Source organism: Gopherus evgoodei, chromosome 9, assembly GCF_007399415.2.
Source record: "Gopherus evgoodei ecotype Sinaloan lineage chromosome 9, rGopEvg1_v1.p, whole genome shotgun sequence".
In the NCBI taxonomy this organism is placed as follows: Eukaryota; Metazoa; Chordata; order Testudines; family Testudinidae; genus Gopherus; species Gopherus evgoodei.
This window is the reverse complement of record NC_044330.1, coordinates 44,932,970-44,958,132: the sequence shown is the minus strand read 5'-3', so window position 1 is coordinate 44,958,132 and position 25,163 is coordinate 44,932,970. Positions and strand designations below refer to the sequence as shown.

At 41.8% G+C, this 25,163-nt stretch overlaps 1 protein-coding gene across 2 annotated transcripts in view; it reads right to left on the bottom strand.

Annotated features, from left to right (window-relative positions):
* Positions 1 to 24,916, bottom strand: part of LOC115657579 (glypican-5-like) — a 651,971-nt gene extending 627,055 nt beyond the window's left edge. For both annotated transcript variants that reach the window (XM_030575622.1, XM_030575623.1), the window contains exon 1: positions 24,329 to 24,916. In XM_030575622.1, the coding sequence (XP_030431482.1) occupies positions 24,329 to 24,521 (193 nt within the window). In that variant the 5' untranslated portion in view covers positions 24,522 to 24,916. The remainder of the gene's footprint in view (positions 1 to 24,328) is intronic.
* Positions 24,917 to 25,163: the final 247 nt, after the last annotated feature.

Genomic DNA, 25,163 nt, shown 5'->3' with positions numbered 1-25,163 from the left:
GATCCAGCGCTGGTAATCAAGTGTAGACACTTACCAGCGCTTTTCTTGACCTCCGTGGAATAAGCAGGTATCCCAGCATACCTGAGGAAGCGTCTGGTAATCAAGCAGGTCTTCTTCCCCAGTTTGCAGGGGGGTTCAGGGAACGCGAGAGCAAACCGCGGCGAAGCTGGTCTCCTTCCCCGGTTTGCTCTCGCGTTCCCGAACCCCCGTGCAAGCAGGTCTCCTTCCCTGCAGTTTGCAGGGGGGTTCGGGGAACGCGAGAGCAAACCGCGGCGAAGCTGGTCTCCTTCCCCGGTTTGCTCTCGCGTTCCCCGAACCCCCCTTGAAGCCGCCCAACAGCGCTGCAGTGTGGCCACATCTAACACCACTTGCAGCGCTGGTTGCTGTAAGTGTGGCCACTCTGCAGCGCTGGCCCTATACAGCTGTACTAATACAGCTGTAACAACCAGCGCTGCAAAATTGTAGATGTAGACATATCCTTGCTTGACCTGGACTGCATCACAGAAACCTAGTTGGTTGACACCAAGGACTGATGTTAGTGTGCTTTCTCTTCCCCTTGCCCCCCCCGGAATATTCATCAGACACACAGACTTAGGAAGAACAAATCTGGAGGTGGAAAGATCAGCCTTTTTCAGGCTGAACTGTAGGGAAAGCTTGCTTAAGGGTTTTGATTTAAGCATTTGTATTGTGATAGGACCTACAAGACAGTCAGCCAAGTCCAGGATCCATTGTGAGAAGTACTGTACAAATATACAGAAAATGGCAGTCCCTGCCTCCCAATTTAAAGTCTGAAGAGTACACCAAGCAGGCAGATAAGAGAAGCAAGTGGAAACACTTTTGCAATCTTAGTAGACTCTTCTATCAGCCTTAAAGATTCCTAGAACTTTCAGCATTGCCAACCCCCGTAATCAAAAATCATGAGGCAGGCTCACTCCTCAAAATACCATATTGACTTAAAAATCATTAATTTAAAAATAATAATAATAATAATAATAATAACAACAACAACACATTTGGGTTCGTTTTATTTGCCTTTGAGGCCTCATTCATGTTTTCACGTTATCCTCCACAAAAGCTAGAAACGTACAAATTAAAAGATAAATGCTGTGATTTCATGTAATCACATGACTCCAGGGGCTGGGGCTCTATGAAAAAACAGCAAATATCATCAGACTCTTAATCAAATTAGGAAAGTTGGAACTAATGAATTTTTAAAAGGATTTTAACAATATTTTCAAGTAGACAAGGCTCTCAAAGTAAATTAAGCCTGCCAAATTGCATGTTTGTATTATCTAACAGTCAATAGTTGACTTACCAATGTTTAAAATGCACACAGTGATTTCTGTGAGGATCCACTGTGCCACAAGTAATCAGGGAAACTCAACAGTCATTACAACAGATTAATTACTGGACAACCTTCTTTATTTGCAAAATGAGTGGAAAATCCATTGTGAACTGCTGTTAGCAAAATGGATCTAAACCTGTAAAATTTCACACATGAGCAAAGCAGAGAATAAAGGAAGGGCAATTAGAGTGGGGTGTCCTGCTCTTCTATGGATCCTCCTTCTCCTGGACCGTACAGAGAGCTCTCAGATCTGTTTCACCTACTTCCACCATTGTGCAAAAGCAATTCCTATATTAAACCTGATCAATATAAAGATTACATTAATTACATTAAAAGAACAAGTGCAAAAGCCAGCATTCAAGAGCTGGGAAGTGGCAGAATAAGGTTTCCTGTGCCATTCAGGTACCCTTGTACATAGGCATTATCACACAGTCTGAAAGGACATGATCACATACTATTTTTTCCCCAGGACCCATCACACTCTATGTGACATTAATGATGGAATTTCTAATTTTTGAGCACTTGGCTTCACACACTTAACTTTCTTCTAACGGAGGTTTTTGGATGTGATTTCTTCTGTTTTCTCTAAAGCTTTAAAATTGGGGGGGGGGGACCAAAACACCATATCATGTGGAATCTGGACCCCCACATGGGTCAGCAGCAGAGCTGGGATCTTTGCATTTCCGCCAAATTTCAATTCCAGTTCCAAGCATGGAGCAGCTAGAGCTGTTCATTGAAGTGGTTTATAAGAATTGTTTTTAACATGGGTAAAACAATGCATTTTCCCTTAGCTTTGGTCTCAGAATTGGCTGAACCATTTTTGCTGAAATTCCATCCTGCCCCGCCCCCCTCACAATCACCCCTCCTCCCCCAAAATAAAATAAAATAAAAAACAGCAGCCTGAGGCAGACACGTGGCATAGAAAATCTCACACTGAATGGTTAACATTTGATGAAGTTATAAGCATCTGAAAAGAGTATTTTATAATGGGAAGTGTGGGACAGCCTTGAAATATAGGTAGTGCTGCCTATAAACGGAGTCAAAGGATTTTCACTCCAGTGAGTTTCACTACATGTGAGCCTGAGGGGGAATGGGAGGGTTAGTCCATCTCCAGAGACTGGTACTGAATAGTTTTACCCTGGCTAGTTGAGAGGAGTTAATATCAGGGCCAGCCAGCCAAACGTTTGTGGTGCAGAGCAATTAAAGTGACTGATCAGTGATAAGATTGTGTGGATGATGAAGGGCTTATCAACCCTAGATCTCATGAGAGACTTGGATGGAGTTACAGTGACTTACTCCAGCTGAGGAGCAGACCCCTTCCCATGTATACAAGCATTGCAACAGGAATCATGTGCAAAGTGAGTAGAAAAAGCAGCATGTTAATTATTGTAATAACAAGATGTTGTTTCTTTAACTTTCCCATAACGTGTTTTGAGATAAATTCCCAGAACTGTGACAAATCAACTGAAAAAGTCTAATTTCATTCTTGCTACTCTATGTCCCTCTGTATCCACAGCAGAAATCCTATCATTTGACATATTTAAAAAGCATACACACTGTTTCTTACAGCAGCACAATAAATCTCTCTCTCTCTATGCTTTTTAGGACCGCAGTCAACTAATGGCATTATATTTCCTCTCTCTAGTGTGGGAAGCATATCACCATCACAGTGCACCAAGAAAAGTGCTACAGGAAATACATGCAGTGGAAATTCTAAACTGAAGCACACACGTCTCTTTCCACAGATTAGTGTTCATAGCAGAGTCGAAGCTTTGATTTTTAAATAAAAGAAGTAGATTTCTAGTCCCTCTACTTCCAAAGAAAATTCTCAAGTGCAAATCAATGAAGGTATGTCTTTCTAGTGCAACAGGGAGACAAAATGAAATAGCTCTGAGAGGTGTGAACTGCTTCATTCATCTCAACTCTGAAGCCAAATAATAATTCAGATGTTAACACTGTTTTACCACTGACAGACAATCATTTCAGCAGGCTCTCCCTGCTAATAACATAACTTGCTGTGATAGAATTCATCTGAGGGGGCACGAGGTGGAAAATAATTTTAAAGCTACATATGAGTTGAAGTTCTATCATATATGTCATTTTTTCTCCTTTTGGTCCTCGGCATAGGAAATCTATGAGAAGAGTCAGGACTAAAAGGGAGGTGAACACAGAAGATGATTCTAAAGCAACTGGAATATCTTGGGGGAGTGGGGGGAGAATGATCTCTAGAGGGAAAGGACAGATCTTAGGGAAGTGATGGAAGACTATTTTTTCCAGAAAAGGTAAAGCTCACTGATGTTAAGTCTAAGGATAGGATTTTCAAAATTAGCTAGCAATTTTGGGGGCCTCAGCTTTTGTTGAAAACCTTAAAGAGGCATAATATTCAGAAAATGCTGTGCACCTGCCTTCTGAAAATGAGGCCCCTTTCAAGGGATTAAGTTTGACGCCCAAAATTTGAGACACCTCAAATCACTAGCCACTTTTGAAGACCTTGGCCATTTGTTATTTGAAGCTAGTCACCAAAGATATATATAATGTATTGAACAATGTATCATGTGTTTTATTTGGATGTAATATACTTTAAAAAAAGAATCCAGATTTTCCAAAGTTGGAAATTAAATTCTAGGGGTCATCTGTTTGTTTGGGTTTTTTGGAAGAGGGGAAGGAGGAGGAAATTCTGCAAAATCTGGGGGCATTTCCACAGATTTCCAATTACCCTAATCAGGACCTTTCTACACCAATAACATCAGTGATCACACAGTACTGAACTAAAAATCCACAGCTGATTACAAACAAGTTTCAAGGACTCTCTCTCTATGTGGCTGATTCTGAAAATTAGTTGATCATGCCACTGTAACTACTTAGAATAGCAGGTAACAATGGCTCAGTGTGACAAACTCTCTGGGCTTGATTTACCACCGCATCATTTCAGTGTTTTCCTAGTGTAATTCCACTGAGATCAGATGGAATCAATGAGGTAAAACTAAAGTAACGCAGTGGTGAGTTGGGCCTGTTGTGGCTAAGATAACATAAGCCCACATCAGACAAAAATGTGTGAACACACACCCAAACATGCATAAATTTGATCATTCATGATATTAATAAATTTATTAATATCACAACTCTTAAGAGCCCCAGTTGTACACCAAGCCTCCCTTCTGCTACATGCTTTACAAACACAGAACAAAAAGATGGTCTCTGCTCCCAAGAGTTTACAGTCTAAGTAGAGTTGTTTAGAGATTAAGGACATTCAAAATGGCTCCACAACACATAAATAAATGCTTGCAAATCTTGTCTCAGCAATTTGACACACCACCTTAATCTACACCTTAGAGCTCTGGTAAATGAAGAGTAGAGATGACAGAGCAAAACGCCTTGCTCTTGGTTGTGATATGTTGAAAGGTGCTGTACAACTGCAGAAGACTACTGTGTAAGCAAAGCCATAAAATTTGCTACAATATCATGAACCACTGCCTAGAAACACCATTTAACAGCCTGGTAGTCATTCCTAAGAAACTATGCAACCACCACAGTTCTCAGTTGCCTCTACGCCAGTAGTTCTCAAACCTTTGTACTGGTGACCCCTTTCACATAGCAAGCCGCTGAGTGTGACCCCCCCCCCCTTATAAATTAAAAACACATTTTTATATAACACCATTATAAATGCTGGAGGCAAAGCAGGGTTTGGGGTGGAGGCTGACAGCTCACAACCCCCATGTAATAACCTCCTGACCCTCAGTTTGAGAACCCCTGCTCTATGTTGTATCAGTTGTAAGAGACACATTTCACATGAAGGACAGGGGGAGGTATACCCTTATCTTCTGAGGTTTTGGAAGCACAGGTCTTAACCCAACAAGCATTCAAGTCAACGGAAAGACTCATTGACTTTCATTAGTCATTATATCAGACTCATAATTCTATTTCTAGCTATATATAATTCTGAGATTTATAACCATAAGAAAGAGGTAACTTCAGGTTACTATGGCCCTGAATTCAGTGGGTCTGGATCAGGCTGTTAATGAGGATTAGATCATCAGGGCCCTGAAAACCGATAGGACAGACCCTAGGTATGCAGAATCCAAGTTACTGTTAAAAAAAAAATCTGCTAAGAGTTATGATTCAGTATCTCTTCAGTCACTTAGAAGATACAATACATGACATCCACCCATATACTTTCACAGAGTTGATTGGGATTTTAGCAGCATGGAACCCATTAAAGTCACTGAGCGGTCACATAAGACATAGGACTGACAGAGACCTTGTGGGTCAATTCCGATCCCCTGCTATCACAGGGAACCCTGTGATACAATCCTGTTCATAAACTTATTAAGTTAAGTCTTAAAACTAGCTAGGCTATCTGCCTCCTCCCCTCCCCCAGATCCTCTGTTCCAGATCCTCTGATGCTTAGAAACCTTCTAATTTCCAGCCTAAGTTTATTCATGACCAGTTTATACCCATATGTTCTTGCACCAACATTTTCCTTCAGTTTAAATAGCTATTCTCCCTCCCTGGCATTTATCCCCCAGATGTATTCACAGAGAGCAATCACATCCCCTCTCAGCCTTCACTTCGTTAGGCTGAACAAGCCAAGTTCTTTTAGTCTCCTCACGGAAGATAGGCTAAGGCCCCATGCAAATTTGTAGGCTTTGGGGCTAACAATTAGTGTTGATGGGCAAAGGAGACTTTTCATTTAACCTCATTTCAAGCTGTCCAGGAAACAGCATGGTCCCATGAGAAGACTGTATTACATGAGACGAAGACTAAGTGAGAGCACTTCCACTTTCTTTGGCAGTGCTCTTTGAATGCGTGATGGGGGAGGTCTTTGCACTTCGCCCTCCCCACTCCTTTCTTCTGTACACCTTGACCGTGGATAATTGTTTGGTTGTTCTGGATACAAACTGGAATTTTCTTCACGACAGTTGTAATGAGAACATAGTAATTAAGACTGGGTAAGAGAAAGTCCACAGTGAAATGACATCAGAAGAGGCCTCTTGCACACTTCCAAAAGTCAGGGCTAGGAGTAGCCAGCTTGGGGCCAACAAAGTTAACTGTATCCAATGTAGGTTCCTGCCCCTACTGCGTGAGTTTAGCAGTAGGGTCTATTTCTGAAGAGAGGGAGTCTGCTGAGATGACTTGAATTAACAGATGTTCTCATCCTAAGAACAGGAGAAATGAAGGGTTCTTCAGATAGTTCCAAAAACCTTCACACCCTGACTACAGATCAGGAAAATGTGGAGTCCAGCATGGAAATCTGTGAAACACTTTCAGGTGTGCTGATGGAAAAGACTCCATTACCTCTGGCAAGTCATGATGTCTCTGGGCCTCGGTTCCTCATCTATAAAATGAGGATAATATTTCCTCTCTCTGATACTTTATCTGTTTTCATTATGTAGATTGCCAGCAATTCAGAGCTGGTGCTATCCATTATTGTGTGCATCTCTTTACAGTGCCTAACACAATGGGGCCGTGAGGCATCATATACATAATTAATTTATATTAATAAAGCCATGCTTCTCCCACCTGAGACACTAAAACAAAACAATACTCAATACATTGTGCTGATCTTCGGATCATCATGTCTCCTTTCTCGCCTGCTTTGTTTATTTGTCAACTAATGAACAACACTGACGTTTAGATTATTGTTATTATGCTTCAGAGTTAACACACGATGGAGGTGGATGGGACAGTTCAAACCTCTCAGTGCTGTTGTTTTAAGCTGTCGGTAGACTCAGGCAGAGGACAATGTATTGGTTACACTCTATTCCCATTTGGGAGGTGTCTTCACAGCCATAAAAGCTAGAGACTTGTACTCTGCTTCCATTTCCAACACAATATTGCAGCATCCAGAAAAACATACGAATGTGCCAAATTGACATAAGTTGACATAATTTCACCTCCGCTATTGATCTAAAATATCAGCATCTCTGATAGTATCCCAAGAATGAACTTTTGGATTCTTGTCTACAATCAACAGCCCTTTAAGAGGAAAGGACATTAGCATTTTAATTAACTCCTCCCAAGAGGGGTTATTTCTGTGAAGGAGGGATACAGGGAATGGTAGATTAGTGTTCAGTGACAGAAAAAGATACCAGAAGCTTTAAATTCACAACTAGGTACAGTCAAGTCACAGTTATTTTTTTAGGAAGGCATATTTTTATGTTTCCTAACTTATCTAGGGCAACCCAGATTAGGAAGGGAAAAACTGATTTATTGAAGCTTGAATCCATAAAGCTTGAAACGAAGAAGGTGATATTTTAGCCCACTAAACTATGAACTACTTTGAACGGCAATAAATACATTTCCTTAGATTTCAATAAAACAAAGAACTTTTAGACTCCAAAGTCTAACACTTCTGAGAACACTAATTTGAAGACACTCCTTTGACTGGTTCATTTGAAGGCAATGATCTTTGACAGTTCTTAGCTTCCAGAATTCTGTTCCATTTCTTCATTTGGCTCTCTGACCATCAGACTTGTTATAGAGTTATTCTAGATTGCCCATGTAAATGTAATGGGTAATGGAGCAAGTAATTAAGGAAATCATCTACAAACACTTGGAAGGTGGTAAGGTGATAGAGAATAGCCAGCATGGATTTGTAAAGAACAAATTGTGTCAAACCAATCTGACAGATTTCTTTGATAGGATCACAAGTCTTGTGAATAAGGGAGAAGCGGTGGATGTGGTATACCTAGACTTTAGTAAGGCATTTGATACAGTCTCGCATGATATTCTTATCAATAAATTAGGCAAATACAGTTTAGATGGGGCTACTATAAGGCAGGTGCATAACTGGCTGGATAATCGTACTTAGAGAGTAGTTATTAATAATGGTTCCCAATCCTGCTGGAAAGGTATAACAAGTGGGGTTTCGCAGGGGTCTGTTTTGGGACCAGCTCTGTTCAATATCTTCATCAACGACTTAGATGTTGGCATAGAAAGTATGCTTATTAAGTTTGCAGATGATACCAAACTGGGAGGGATTGCAACTGCTTTGGAGGACAGGGTCATGATTCAAAATGATCTGGACAAATTGGAGAAATGGTCTGAGGTAAACCGGATGAAGTTTAATAAAGACAAATGCAAAGTGCTCCACTTAGGAAGGAACAATCAGTTTCACACATACAGAATGGGAAGAGACTGTGTAGGAAGGAGTATGGCAGAAAGGGATCTAGGGGTTATAGTGGAAGACAAGCTAAATATGAGTCAACAGTGTGATGCTGTTGCAAAAAAAGCAAACGTGATTCTTGGATGCATTAACAGGTGTGTTGTGAGCAAGACACGAGAAGTCATTCTTCCACTCTACTCTGCGCTGGTTAGGCCTCAACTGGAGTATTGTGTCCAGTTCTGGGCACCGCATTTCAAGAAAGATGTGGAGAAATGGAGAGGGTCCAGAGAAGAGCAAAAAGAATGACTAAGGTCTTGAGAACATGACCCTACGAAGGAAGGCTGAAAGAATTGGGTTTGTTTAGTTGGAAAAGAGAAGACTGAGAGGGGACATGATAGAAGTTTTCAGGTACCTAAAAGGGTGTCATCAGGAGGAAGGAGAAAACTTGTTCACCTTAGCCTCTATGATAGAACACGAAGCAATGGGCTTAAACTGCAGAGAGGTTTAGGCTGGACATTAGGAAAAAGTTCCTAACTGTCCAGTAGTTAAACACTGGAATAAATTGCCTCGGGAGGTTGTGGAATCTCCATCTCTGGAGATATTTAAGAGTAGGTTAGATAAATGTCTATCAGGGATGGTCTAGACAGTATTTGGTCCTGCCATGAGGGCAGGGGACTGGACTCGATGACCTCTCGAGGTCCCTTCCAGTCCTAGAGTCTATGTCATGTATCTCTAGGACCATATGTCACTCTAGATGGGGGCAGCCTTAATGTGAAGTTGCTCCATTTGGGACAGATATATTCTGGCTCATTCTGCAAAGATATACTGTGTGAAGGGATACTTCTACTACTAACCATAGCTCAGCCACACAAAACACCAGTTATCATTTGCTGAGCACTGGGGGGGGGGGGAAAGAGTCAGCTGCCAGAATACCACATACCTGAGGCATTATGTCCTCCCCAGCTATAGAACCCCCATCTTTCCTTTTTCCTAGAGTAAAGAGAAAGGCTGCTCTACTGGTATTTCATATACCATTTTTGTATATGGTTCTATACCCTATCTACAATGTTAAAAAGGTATGACGAGGAGAAAATTTTAGTCTAATATTAATCATCAAAAAAAGCCTTAGGGCCAGATCCTCAGCTAGTGTAAATTAACAAAGGTCCATTGATTTCCAATGGCCTTAAAGTTGTAAGTTTCTACTCACACTTCCTTTTTGCCAGATTACCCTTCTTTTCCAGGCATCTACCAGCATGAACGTATATGGCAAACAGCCCTAGAGATAGATTTCACTGGAGCTACACTGAGGTATACCTACTGAGGACCTGGTCCTTACACTTTTTCCATTGTAGCATTTTCATTTCACAACACTCACTTAGCTCCTTATTTACAGAGAACAAAGGGAAGACTGTGTCAATGTCCTGCTACTTAGACTTGAACTAAGTGGAAGTGAACATGTAGCTGTAGAAGCAATCCTTTTCAAAAGCAAAATTACTTTGTCAGGGTCCTACATGCTATGTGCATGGATGGTTTGCAACAACACCAACAAACAAAAAAGCTGTCTTTGCACATCACCCATGTCAGAGTTAGAGCACTTGAAACTCCTTAGGAATTCAAGCACTTTGGGGGACCTGAAAGGCTCTCTCAGGCAACATGTAGCTTCTGTATGCTGTTTTGATGTGCCCCTAAGAATGAGGAATCTTAATATGTAGGCATGTGTGAGGTTTTTAATATGGAAGTATCCCTAATGTATATAAACTGGAAAATCTTGCTAGACTTTACCTTTATTAATATTCTCTAAGATTTTTCAAACCTGGGTGCCTAAAGCTAGGCTCCTGGGTCCTTATTTTGGTATTTGGAAATACAGGCCACTTATTTATAGTGCTGGACACCCAACAACTCCCACGTGGGTTTCCTATTAACAGCATCATAGCAACATTTATATTTATTGACTCTCCGGATACCCTCTCGAATACTGCATCTTTCAAAGTTTGCCATGATAAGCCAATACTCAGTTAAATAAAAAAGGACTGTAGAAGTTAGGGAATTTGTGAGAATTTGATCCATTTCTTGTGCATGGTACACAAACATCTTTCCTAATTGCAACATGGATGTGTAAACATAAGCTTTATTCTCCTTCTCACTATGCACACTTAACCCCAGTAGCATTAATGGGAATTATGCATGCATAATGAGTGGAAAATAGACCTTCCACGAATAGGGCCCTTGTTGATAGGGATGTGCCGAACTATCCTGCATAGCTACCATGACCTATCTGATACTGTGAGATTGTGAATGTGGATTTCTGAAATTTGTCTTTTGTTTTTACAAGGACTCAACACAGGTACACCAAAATGAGGGCCCTATGCTACACTCCTCTTCCCTGAAAAGAATGGCTCTCCAGAATGCTTTGTCATATGTATTTTGTGCTGAAAGAACCCTAGAAAAGCAGTGGTCAGGGAATAATTGGAGAAATACAACATCAAGAAGGGCCGAATTCATATATACAGTCTTCATTGATTTCAATGGAAACCCCATGGAAATATAAGAAGACCAATAGAAGTCATACTATACACTCAGAAAACAGTAGTTCAAACAGCAAAGTGTGAATGCTAGTTAATGAAGACTTTTACCGGAACAACTTGCTCTCTGCTGCAGCTGTGGAGTCACAATGGAATTGCCTGACTACATGTGTCAGCTAAATCAGAGATGAAACATTACAAATATTACAGACACTGCCTGAAGGGTTCAGAGTCCATAAAATAATGAACATATTTACTGGCATCATCTATGAGAAATCTAGAATTCTTCCAATATTTTGAGTGCTTTGTGTAGTCTTCAAACAAGTACTCTAAAATTTGAAATGAGAAGCTTCTCTATACATGAATTACACATGCATGAATAATCTGAAATATAATTAATTTGGCACCTCTTTTTAAAACTGATCTTCCCAAATGAGCAAATTAGATGCAGTCTTATTTTAATTAACACACTCGGTGGACAGTGCTTACCCAAAATGTGAAATGGGGTTGCAACATTTTTTTATTACTACTTTGTCAAACACCGACAAATGAGCTTAGTGCTGTACAATACAAGAAATAAAGGCACTTCCTGCCCAAAGTAGCTTCAATTTAGCATGCCATACCATGCGTAAGATCACTGGGTCAGGGATCATGTCATCTGTGTGTTTGTATAGCACCTAACATGATGGGGTCTCCAACTGATTGGGCCTTGAGTGATATTACAATGTTGAATAATAACATATAGTGCCATGGAATACCCCATCTGACTTTCCATGGCCAAAAAGCATAAGAATGATAAGCTTCTCATTTTAATGATACATTTGCCACAAAAAGCTGAAACCTCTATTACTACAATGCAATGAAGTCTTGTATATTGTACCTCTGAGCTTCACAATTTATAGCCCTGTGACGTAATGGTTAGGCAAATGGACTGTGTGACTCACTGTGTGGCCTTAAACAAATACAGTAACTCCCCACTTCACGTCCTCTTGTTTAATTTTGTTTCGATGTTACGTCCTTGTTCCATTACAGAACATGCTCGTTTAAAGTGTGCAATGCTCTGCTATAACGTCATTTGGCTGCCTGCTTTGATCCACGGCTGGCAGCCCCCCATTAGCTCCCCTACACTGCCCCCCACCAGCGCCTCCCACCTGCCAGCAGCTCCTGTTCCCCCTGCCTCCTGCCCGTGGCAATCAGCTGTCTTGAGGCATACAGGAGGCTGGGGGGAGGGAGAGGGGAGGCTGCGTGCCATGTCTTCACTCCTCCCCCCAGCCCCCTGAATGCCACAAGCAGGGGCGGCTCTAAGCCCCAGCATGCCAAGTGTGTGCTTGGGGCATGCTGCCGCGGGGGGCACTCTGCCGGTCCCTGGGAGGGCAGCAGGCAGGCTGCCTTCGGCGGCATGCCTGCGGAGGGTCCGCTGGTCACGCGGCTTCGGTGGAGCCACGGGACCAGCGGACCCTCCACAGGCATGCCTGCGGGAGGTCCACCGGAGCCGCGGGACCGGTGACCGGCAGAGCGCCCCCTGCGACATGCCGTCGTGGCTTGGGGCAGTGAAATGTCTAGAGCCGCCTCTGGCCACAGGCAGGAGGAGCAGGCGCTCATCCACGGGGTCTGCTGGCAGGCGAGAGGCGCTGCAGGGGAGGGCATATGGGAGCTGATGGGGGGCTGCCAGCCTGTTTAATACTTGTATTAAATTGCTTGTTTAAAATGTATATAACGCCTTTTGTCTGGCAAAAAAAAATGTCCCTGGAACCTAACCCCCCACTATTTACATTAATTTGTATGGGGAAATTGGATTCGCTTGACATCATTTCGCTTAAAGTCGCATTTTTCAGGAACATAACTACAACATTAAGTGAGGAGTTACTGTATTCACCTCCCTGGCTCTACTTCCTTCTCTGTAAAATGGGAACAACAATACTTTCCTTACCTGCCTCACACAGTTTTAAAGATTAATGGTTGCTAAATACTGAGGACATGTAAAGTGCTAATCTGAGTATCATTATTACAAGAATGTTTAAATCTAGCCCAGGGTGAATCTAACTATTGGATGAAAAATGACCATGTTTTCCTAAATGATTTACAAACTACCATACATTCCTTCCATTACTGGAGCTGCAGTGGGAGACCAATGTTCATAAATGGCACATGAACAGAGGAGTGTCATCACACTGATGCCTCAATTAGCTAACCTTCCGGACTGAGCTCTTGGACTGGTGCTATAGCTGCTTTAAAAAAAATCAAAATATAAAATATTATGCAGAAACATTTTGCAATTTTAATTTAAGCACTTCCCGCACTCCCAAAATAGCAAGTGGCCACAACTGCTTAGCAGGAAGTGGTGCCAATCTGTTGCTTCCAGTTGTCTTTATACACAGAAAAGATAACTTGTTATATATTAGGTGAGGCATGCATATAATTTCATCTAGTGGTGCTTCCTACAGAAGTACTCTATATAATATGAAAGAAACGTATTACATCTTAAGAGGTATTTAGAGAACATGTATGTAAACCAGGATGATTCAATCACATTAAATGAGGATAGTTAATCAAACTGACTGACAAGAGTGAAAGACGGCATAAATTCTCAGTGTGTCACAGAGTTGGCTGCTGTTAGAAGATTAATTCTGATCCATCAAAACACATTTTCCCATAGAAGCAGATGCTGTGTTAGATACTAATAAATGATGAGTACCTAATGAAGTATTATTAAGCATATTCCTTTTTTTATGTCATTTTATGCTTTCATATAAGGGGGATCTAATTACAAAGTCTTTGCAATACACTGAATGTTGTCTATGGGTTTTATACACATTTGTACAGATAAGAGAAAAATCTGCTCTGTTGTATAGGGTACATTTTACATATAGCTTTGCATTTCTATGATCCTCAGCTTCATGCCAGCTTACATGATTAATTCTTATAAAAGCTCTTACTAATTTTGCTTTTATTGATTTACATACCGCCTATTACCATGGGAGCTTTGTTTCCATTTATCATATTAATGTCTTGTTATTAGCTCTGCCCTTTTGTAGATAACCTATTACTATAAATAGAAAGAGGGCTAACGTCTTACTGTACTGTCTGTAGATAAAAAAACAACAACAACAACAACAACAACAACAACAAAAACCCTAACATTTCCTACCATTGTTACCACTGGTTCAACTTCGGCACGGGAACGCTAGTGTAGAAAGAACTCTAGATAGTTCCCAGCATTTTAAAGGACTATGCTGTTCAACCCTGGTTTTTAGTAAACCTGTTTTGAGTCTGCGATACAGTACACTGTTGGAACCACTAGATCTTAGGAGAATCAAAATAAATAAGTTCCACCAAATCTTCCCAGTTGAGATAGTGGTTCTGTGGCTTCTATCTCCTGTATGTGGTAGACAGATTTCTTCATAGGTTGAGCTGATCCTATCAAGTTGTTATTAAAGACACTGTAGGAATTCTTCCCACATCTGGACAATATCCAGTACCTACCAGTTTTAAGTAGTTGCTAAGCATCTAGAAAAAAGGACTGGAGTCCAGTGCCTATGGACATGTCATTCTTGGACAGGATGGACTTGAAGTTATCTGCTGTAACTGTTCCTGGAGAAGAAGCCGGATCTGACAGAGAAGTTCCATCTAATCAAAGACATGAAGCCTATATATGTCCAATCTTCATCTGAAGAAGCAGAGAAATTTGGCTTAAGAAATTTGCAAACCTAAAAGGTCTACCTGCCTCTACAGAACTTTCTACATTCCCCCTTGTGACTTTCTGGAGGTAAGCAGGGAATCTGTTCTTTTCCCACCATTTCAACAACTGCCTTAACCAGAGGCTTTCTTCCACAGTAGATAGGTGAAGCCATTAACTGCTTGGCTTGAGAGTCAGCCTTCCATGACTTGAGCCTAAGCAGAAAATCTAGCCGCAAACTGGAAAAGACAGAAGCTTCAGAAACAAAGGGCACAATGAGTGATATTTTCTGCAAAATGGATGTGGACCTTCTGTGTAAGTTTATCTATACATGAGAAATTGGCTCTTGTGAGGCATATTGCTGGTGTGAAAGCAGTAAGTTACAGTGCTTTCATATATTTTGACATTAAGAAATGCATCCTTCCATCCCTTAGGTTTTTGGCTGGAAATGTCCCACAGAAGGGACTATCACATCTTTCAGTAGAAAGATAAGAACAGCACCTCTCAACTCCAACCCCTGGTTAGTAAAAGAGAGAGACCACTTGATTAGCTTTCAAGCACTGACTAGAACCTCTGGGTTTCCCTACTAACTGAGCAACCCCACACAGCCTCTAGGTCTGCTTGAAGTGTTGAATATAAAGGGATACAAAGTCCCTTTTCTGAACATGAAGAGAAATACTATCTAGCCATTCAGCTGCTTTCCTTGGTTTTCTTACCCCTTTTCCTTTCAGTTGCTCTTGCTCAGGTTGAATGTCCAGGCTGCTGATCTATTTTTAAATGACAAACTCCAAATATTAATGAGGATATGGATGGATGCTACAGATATCGTCCCCTGAACAGTCACGCTTAAATTCAGAAAGTGCTCCTTTCTTAAAATCCAAAGTATACCTGCTGCAGAATGAGGAACTTGCTTTCTTACTGGTTTTGAGAGGAAATTTCAAAGGAATTAAGGAAGTTTATAGATTCCAAAGCTAGAACAGATCATTGTGATCATCTAGCCTCCTGTATAAACCGCCATAGAACTTACCCAGAAAAATTCCTAGGAGCTGGTCTTATAGAAAAACATCCAATCTTAATTTAAAAATTGTCAGTGATGGAGAATCCACCATGACCATTGATAACATGTCCCAGTGGTTAATTATACTCACTGTCAAAAATGTACACTCCATTTCTAGACTACATTAGTCTAGCTTCAGCTTACAGACATTGAATCATGTTAAATGTTTCTCTGCTAGAATGAGTGAAGAGCCCATTTTAAAATATCTGTTCCCCATGCAGGTACTTATAGACTATAGTGAAGTCACCCCTTAACCTTCTATGTGTTAAACTAAATAGATTGAGCCTCTCAGGCATGTTTTCTAATCTTTTGATAATTTTCATGACTTGGCTCTGAACCCTCTCCAATTGATTAACATCCTTGATAGGATCCCAACTCCATCAAAAGGCAAATAAATAAAGCCAAATTACTTAATTTTATAGAATTTGAGGAATTTTCATAACTCTTGGATTATGGACTTGAACTATAGGACCATTTGCTCTTTCCTTCCTGTAACACTAGGAACTTGTCAAATTCCTCAGCTTCTGCTGAAGTTGAGGAAGATTGAAACTGAGTATAAAAGAGGATTGAAATCCAGTCTTATATTAGATTTATTTCCTTTATTATGTTTAGAGGAGAATCTGATCTGAATCACTAAAACAGAGTCACTTTTTGTTCACCTGAACCAAATGTTCATACAAATCACTGAAGATATTGCTGTTTTTCTGAGGCTCAGGGATAGGAGGCTGGAGATGTTTATCTGTCTGTGGCACAACAATTCCATCTTGATGAGGAACTAAGCAAATACAAACAGATTCTCTGCTTATGGACTGCACATGGGTTGCTGGGGAGGAGGCATTACAGAGTGGGCAGCTGGTCCCATGTCAGCTAGGAGATTTATTAAGGGGTTGGGGAAGAAGAGAGAGAGAAAGGAAAATATTGTCACTGGCAGGACTCCTGCCTGTTTCTACAACAAACCTGGTGAGCTTCGCAATTCTAGTGGAAGGTTGGAATGCTAGCTGAGAAGAGTAATGGAAGGAGCATCACGGATCCTAGGAGCTGCAGGCAGATATACGCAGATATTAGGAATGGCAATATACAGAAACCTGTAGGAGAACACTTCTACCTCCCTGGCCACAGTATAGCAGATCTTAAGGTGGCCATCCTGCACCAATAAAACATCAGGACCAGACTTCAAAGAGAAACTGCTGAGCTTCAGTTCATCTGCAAATTTGATACCATCAGCTCAGGATTAAACAAAGACTGTGAATGGCTTGCCAACTACAGAACCAGGTTCTCCTCTCTTGGTTTTCACACCTCAGCTGCTAGAAGAGGGCCTCATCCTCCCTGATTGAACTAACTTTGTTATCTCTAGCCTGCTTCTTGCTTGCATATATATACCTGCCCCTGGAAATTTCCACTACATGCATCCGACGAAGCGGGTATTCACCCACAAAGGCTCATACTCCAAAACGTCTGTTAGGCTGCTGAAGGGCAGTCATTCTGAAGCAGCAGGGAAGCAGGTGCAGTAGCAGTAATCTGAAGCTGACTGCTGAGGCCTCTGGAATAATTGCTGCCTTACCTGAGCTGTCCCACCTAAGTGGAAAAGTTGGGGGATGGGAGGACCTCAGATTCATCCTCCCATTGATCAGTGATCTAGTCTAATCTCTGGCTGCTATGGAGATGGGGCACAAAGAAGGATTTTGCTAGAGGAATGAAGAGACCTCAGGAGACACCCTGCCTGCCAGCTAGCTCTATCTTGATCTTTTACAGCTGCTTTCCTCTGCAGAGCTCAGAGCACTTCACCAAAGAAGTATCATTACCCTCATTTTACAGTGGGGAAAACTGAAGCACAGAGCAACTTGCTCACAGTCACCCAGCAGGACAGCAGCAGAGCTGAGAATAGAAACCAGGTCTGGTGAGACACAGTTCAGAGCTTTATCGACTATGGCACGAGTATGGGCCAGAATCCGTGCCTTAAACCACTAGGAAGAAGCCAATTGTGTATCTAGTGTACACATTAATTTTACACACTTTAGGAAAAGGTGACATACTGTACAGCAAAGCACCAGCTGGGAGCATTGGCTAGCCAACTGCAATTGCAGAGATTTTCTCTAGAAAACTATGAGATCATGTAAGTAAACAGAAAGGAAAGATTTATAAAATTCACCTAAAACATCTGCATCATTTCTAAGCATTAATGGAATCAGGCTTCAGCACCAGCCACAATTCCTCATATATATCCCTGGTACAAAGCTATTGATTTCAGTGGCACTACATCATTGATGAATTTGGACACACAGGATCATAGAAGTTTTGGGTTGGAAGAGACCTCAGGAGGTCATCTAGTCCAACCCCCTCCTCAAAGCAGAACCAACCCCAACTAGGATCAAATATCAGAGTTAAGAATAAACTTGAATATAAATTATGATCCAGAAATGATAATTTCAGTCACTCATTCTGATGTGGCAAAGCTTTCCAGGGCCAATGAAATGAGTACATTTTGCATCTGGCACATGCCAGAGTTGTAAGTGACTGGCAGAATGCTGCTGCGAGCAAACTGTGTTTCAGTACCGTGCCTTTAGCGGTGGAAATTACACAGTTCTCCTTAAGAGAGAGAAATAAAGAGTTGAGCAGTAATAAAAGGAGCAAACAGGAAAATAAAGCAGCGCATGACCCATTTTATAATTTAAAAAAAAGGTACATTTAATGGATATTTTCAGACAGCTCCTGCTCCCACTTAACTGAATGGAAGCTTTGTCACAGATTTCACTTGAAGCTGTTCCAGACCAATGTGTATACTGTAGCAGCAAGCAGTTATTGATAGAAATCTATGTATTTCTTATAGCTATTCAGAAAGAGAATCAATTTTCATGTGAATGCATAAATTGTTAACTCATGCCTGATCTTGCTATTGGATACTCAGTGTATATCCATGGTAATAGACTAATTTACCAATTTAAAGGTGCAAGATCAGGCTCAGAAGGGTAAAGAAGTTGTAATTAGGACAAATATCAGTCCATGAGCATGGGCTGTGCAACCTATGTGTGTTACAAGTAATAGAGAAATAAGAGAGAGCATGACAAGGAAGATAGTTAGATATTCCTTCACAACATGCAGCAAGACAGCCATTTGGGAGGTAACAAATTACCTCCAAAGGTACTTTCCATAAATAGTATATAGATTTAGATCCCATTTCTTCCATCATTACTCACACTGTGCGGTACTTTTTTCTGGGAATCACCCCAGTGAAATCAATGGGACTATTTCCATAATAACATGCTAGTCAACAGGATTAAAGGAGACAAAAGGGAGCCTTTAGAGAGGAAGGATGTTCTTGTGGCTAAGGGACTGAACTGGAAATTAGGAGATCTGGCTTCTGTTTCTGACTGTGCCATCACCTCATTATGTGAAAGTAGGCATGTTGCTTATCTTTTGCCTCAGTTTTCCCACCTGAAAAACTGGAAGGATATCACCTCATAAGACTAAAGATATTAATGTTCAGGTGACATTCAGATACTATGATTCTTAGCTCCACAGAAAAGCTTATAAAATATGGGAATGTAAAAAAGAGCATGCATGCAAATGGAATTTAAAAATAAATTCCTAGTCTCACAATACATCACTTACTAGCAGTCCCAGATGTGGAGGGTATGGATACCTTGTGGGGTCTAAGTATCAGATTTGAAATATCTTGATGCCCTGGAATCATAGGCTCTTCATTCAAATTTTAGGAGCACAAAGTGAGTGGATTCCACTGGTAGCAGGGAAAACATCCCAACCTTCCCTCGGTTTTGAGTAATTTGAATAAGAAGCTCCTGAAAATCCCCAACAGCTCCCTTTAGAATATGACTACTATAGATCATTGCAAGAGAGTCTTTCAGATGACAACTTAAAAACAGAAGCCCTCTCTGCAGTGAATGGCCCTTAAGGAGTTCAAGACATTTTTTCGTAAGGTACTGGTTTGCTCAGATGTTCCTGGCCAAAAATTTCCCTTCTCCACACTAGAGGAAGGGAGCCTGCAAGGCTGCACAATAATCTACATGTAACTGAATTTCAGTCAGGAAACGACTCGTGTGTGTACTGCATATACTGTATAAGGCCAGATCCTCAGCTGGTGTAAGCCTGCAGAGTTCCACTGAAGTCATTAACAGGGACTACAATTAGTGACTTCAGTGGAGCTACACCCATTTATACTACATGAGGATATGGCCCATAGTCTGGAAAGTGCTTTAAGATATAAAAAATTGGTTTTATTACTAGTTTAACAGGCAGCACCTGTAGAGGGAAAATAGCTCCCCCTAGGCATCCCACACCTTCCCTTAGCCTGATATGCAAAGGTGCATCCCAGATTTTTAAGTGCTATTCTAGTCTGTTCAGGTTCTTGCACTGCCCTCAGCACTGTAGTATCTGAGCACCTTCCCATAGTAGGTTAAGCAATGTGACTAACATCTGTCACATGGGTCTTATTCCTTCTCTTATCTTCCCCACAGGGAGTAAATTGTGCGAACAGTGAAATGTTTTGTTTTTGTGGTGGGATCTAGGGGTAAAAAGGAGGAGTGTTGACATCACACCTCTATGGGCAGATAGGGTTCTCCCTTCTACTGGTAGGGAATGTTTGACAACCCGAATATGGCAGGACTGGGCCCATATTTTACATCTCTTTACAAGCTTCATAAAAAATATGTACCAGTAAAAATGACATGGTTGTCTCTTACTAAGAGGAGATATTTGAGATGAACCTTCCCTGAACTGAACTGTAAAGTCCAACACATCATACCTCTTTTGTGCTGTCTACAAGAAATCAGCCAACTACAGCTGGCCAGGTCAAAGGGAGACAGTATTTATTTTAAAACGCAAAACCAAACAAAAACCCATTCAGATGATTCAGAACTATCCAGCTGTGCACATAGGGCACGATCCAAAACCACTGAAGCCAGAGGGGACTCTTTCCATTGGTTTCAATACATGTTGGATCAGGCCCTCAGCAAGCCTCTATGACTGCATGACCTGCTTACTGTTCCTCTCACCTCACCCCTTTCCCTCTTAGTGTGTGTTATCCTCTGCTGTGTACAGTCTAATTAGATTGTAAACTCTTTGCAAAAGGGACTGTCATCCTGTATGTTCATACGGCACTAATACAATGAGGCCCGCAATTCTCACTGAGGCCTGAAAGTGCTACCACAATATGAATGTCAAATAATAGAAGAAAGAGCTGGTCACTGTAAAAATAATTTGTGGTTTCCTGCCAGGAGGAAGAAAACCCCACAACCATAAAGGGGTTGAAGAACTGATGTACTGAAAAATAGTTTAATACTTAATTAAAAAGACAAGATAGAAGGCATTATAGCCTGACAACAGGTATTGCTAAGTGGTTCAGAGTTAGACTTCTGGGGGAGTTGGGAACACTTAATGCACAGAGAATATCAATATTGCCCTTTGTGCACTTCTTCCCTCCCCTACTTAATTAAAGAGAAACCTCATGTCAGCCAAAGTTTAATAGCACATTAACTTTTAAACATCTATAGCTATTCTCTTCTGTATGTCGCTTATTTTTGAGACAGTTTGCTAGTCAATAGCAACATTCTATGTGAAACTAGCACACTAAGGAGACTACCTCTCCTCTGAAAAATCACAACAGATTGCTACTTGACATTACACTGAGAAATCTAACTTCGCCATGCACACGCACAGTAACAGGCCATCTCTTCCTTCTGAACATATGCCCTTTCTCCTGTTTTGCCTATGATAATAGGAGTTTCGTGGGGGAATGGAAAACTCACAGGCAAGCTTTCCATTAAGTTTGGAGAGTTTCTTTCAGAAACAGCTTTTTGATTTCTACCCACAGAGACAGTGATCCACCAACCTGTAAACTTTCTGAAATACTTAGGGGCTAGATAGTCCCATGCATGGCTGAGATGCAAGACATCCCACCCCTTACCATTCTGGCCTCTCCCAGGTTGTAAGATGTCTGGCAACAGCATGAAGAACAGGTGCTACTTGGCTGATACTTCCCATTGCAGACAATTGGGTGGGGAGCCCTGACACTGTGCCCACCAGCCAAAGAGTAGCTTCGTATCACACAGGGGGAAGAAGATGCTCCACAGAATAGGGTGAAGTAACATAATCTCCTCCCTAGAGCATGCAGGGAGTAAGGGAAGAATTAGAGTGTTTCGGATCACAATTCATTCATTGGTCTACTACTGGGGTGGAGCAGATGTGAGCCACCCTTTATATGGGGCAGACTGGAAAGTCACAATCTAGCACTAGGGAAACAGAGGTATAAGAAATGCTTCTTTTGCAAAGCTAACCTTTTAGGAAGCAAGAAAACAGGTAGTGTCCAAACAAGTCTCAGCACACATTTTATCAGCTTTTATATGTATCCCTCAGACTCTTTTGTAACACCTTCCTGCTCCTGGTATCTACTATTTTATAGCATAAGAGACTACTAAAATAGCTCAGGTTTTCAAAACGCTGCTCCTATGAATCTCTTTGTGTCACAAGAACTTTTATCCACAGATCTCAAAGTGCTTTGCAAAGGAGAAGGAAATTATTATCTGCACTGATTCCACACTGGGATACAACACAGGAGTTGCAATAACAGAAAAGTTCATTTAGTCTAGCCTTCTCGCTAGGAAAGTGCCAGCCCCAGAGGCCTGATCCAAACCCTAGTTACGATTATGGGAGTCTTTCCACTTCAATGGCCATTTACACAGTTGCATGTCTATAGCCTTAGACACTTAACCATAGGCAGTTAATAGTTGACCGATGACCTGAAATATAAGGGTTGATAGTCCTTATGCCTTTTGATCCTACCTCTTTGTATTATATTCTTAAGACACAGGCATACTATAGACATGGATATGATAAGTGTCTAGATAGATAGACGATAATTCATCTAAGTGTTTAATCATTGAACACAACAAAACTCTTTGCCTCTGCAATATCTGGTGATGATGAGTTCCACAGGTTAATTATGGACTGTGTAAAAAAAAGTATCTTTTAATAGGTTTGCTCTTGAATTGTGTGCAAAGCTAAATAGCAACACCTGACCAATATTTTCCATACCATTCATTAATTTACATGTTATAAATATTAGATACAATATTAGGTATGTAAAAGCTAGGTTCAGTTTATTATTCTATATCTCCATGTTGCCTCTTATTCACCTCTCTAAACAGAACAGTCCTAACCTTTTCCCTAATTCATCTTTCCTCTGAATTAGAAAATTACAGTACATCTGCTTACAGAAAGCAAAGACAAAAAATCAAACTATAATTTATCCTTAAAAGAGCTCCCTATTGACTCAATTATTAATCCATTTTCTAGGTAATGGATTATGGAAAATGTTGCAGTCTTAAGTTTTCCCAGACATCATAACATTTTTTTTTAAGTTAAAAAACATGGTAAGGAATAGTAAATTCTCAGATCTTGTTTTCACACATTTCAATGAAATCAGATGTATGGAGACAATCAATGAACTATATCAGCACACCTTTTAAAAAAAAAAAGTACTACCAAAAGCACAGCTGTGACTTCTAATTATATAAAAAAGTTTCTTTTGATTTTAATATGTGCCAAATGTATCCAATTTTGTCCTACTTGTGATCTAGTTAAAATCTGGTGCTATAAAATGTTCCACTTTGCATTAGTGTAGCCACAAAACTCTATGGGTCAAATTTTCCAATGAAGTTAGGTCAGGAAATAAACGGGCCCTATAAACCGAAACTGCTCCTAGCCATACAGCATAGAGCAATGTATGTCCTCTTCTGTGGCAGGGATCCAAGAGACTTTGGAAGTCTTTTCAGATCCAGAGAGCCACAGCGATTTACTGAGTTCTGAGATTTGTTGCAATAACAACTTATTGGAAGTAAACACAGGAGTGTAAAATGGAACTGGAAATATCAGAACACTAAGACTTGTCAAGGATAAAGAGGATCTAGTATTATTAGCTATGAGGCAATTTTGAAAACATTTCTGTTTTGTTCCCGGTCTTCAATCTTTCTCAGACATCCAAAAAAGTTGATGTTTTTGTTTTTTTATTTAAAAGCCACATGGACCACAACAGTCAGACACTCTTCTCAAGGGAACTTTCTAAAGGATCTGGGTAAAGATCTCTTCACAGTGAAAATGACTCATGAACTTCCAGGAAACTTTGTAGCAAAAAAGTATGTATATTTAAGTTTTAGTTGGCACTGTCTCCCCTATTTGGCCTGTGATCTCTGCCCTTTCCTCCACTGAGAAAAATGCATGGGACTGGCATCATCTGCCCAACTTTGCCCCTAACCTGTGCAAGGGTTACTAAGAGGAAAGTTCAACCAGTTCTTAAAAGGGACACTACCCCCGAATGCGTTCATGTCTCTAAACTATTTGCAGGAAAGTTCATCTGCTGTTGTCTGCATCTATTTAAACTCCATTGCATCCTCCCACCCTCCTTCTCTCTGGCTTGGGGTCTTTAGGTCTCCCCCTTGTCTTGATGTTGATCTGGGTGCTGGTTAGCCTCTGTCCAGATTTCCAAAGACGTTTCCTTTAGGTTTTAAAGTGTGTCCAGGCGGGAAAACTTGAGAGTCCCTGCTCCCAAAGGAGCCTGGTGCAAATGCGGGGTGGCTGGGGAGGGGGAAAGGGTTAAGTGGACAGTACTGACCGGCAGTGGGCACATCGGGAACCAGCTTGAGGGGACCGATCTGCCGGATCTGAAACGCCGTCCTCACTTCGTGGCAGCTGGGAGACTTGACTGCAGAGACCCCGCCGCACAGCCCAGTTGCCGCCGCCGCAGCTAGCAGCAAGAACCCGAAACGCTGCCGGCTCAAGACCCCAGGGCTCCTGTCACCGGCCATTTCCACATTCCCCCCCGGGGGCAGAGCCAAGCCAGGGACCGCAGCACGCCCCCCGCTAATCAGTGCCCAGGAGCGGGACCGGCCCCTGGGCGAAGCTGCGAGCTGCAGGAGACTGGGGGGGGGGCTTAGTCTGCTCGGGCACCGAGCGCTGCAGCCTCCAAACGCCGGCACCAGCTGAGCAGCCTCGCACGTCCGATCCTGCGGCCAGCTGAGCTCGGTTCCTGCCGGGCTGCCTTCAGGGAGGGCGCCGGGCGCTCTTGCTGTTGCCGCCTAACCCCGCTCGCTAGGCAGGGTCTGGGAGGGGAGCAGCAGCCGATCTGCTCATTGGCTTGTGCTATAATTAGACTAAAAAAAATCTGGAGGGAGTCTCCTTTAAAGCCGCACTGTCTGCAGCTAGTAGGCAAGCTCGCCGCTAGCGCAGCCTAGCCCGCTCGCTGTGTTAGCCACCGCGGGGAGCCCCCACTGAGCGTGCACAATGGGCCGCTGGGCGACTCAAGGCTGAGCGACACGCCCTGCCCTGCAGTTGGCTCAGGTCTAGCCGAAAGCCAGGGTACCCAAACGCGGGCCATGGGGAGAGGAAGCACTAGAGAGGAACTCCTGCCCCACTAAAACCCAAGGGAGATCTGCTGGGCTTCAGTGCAG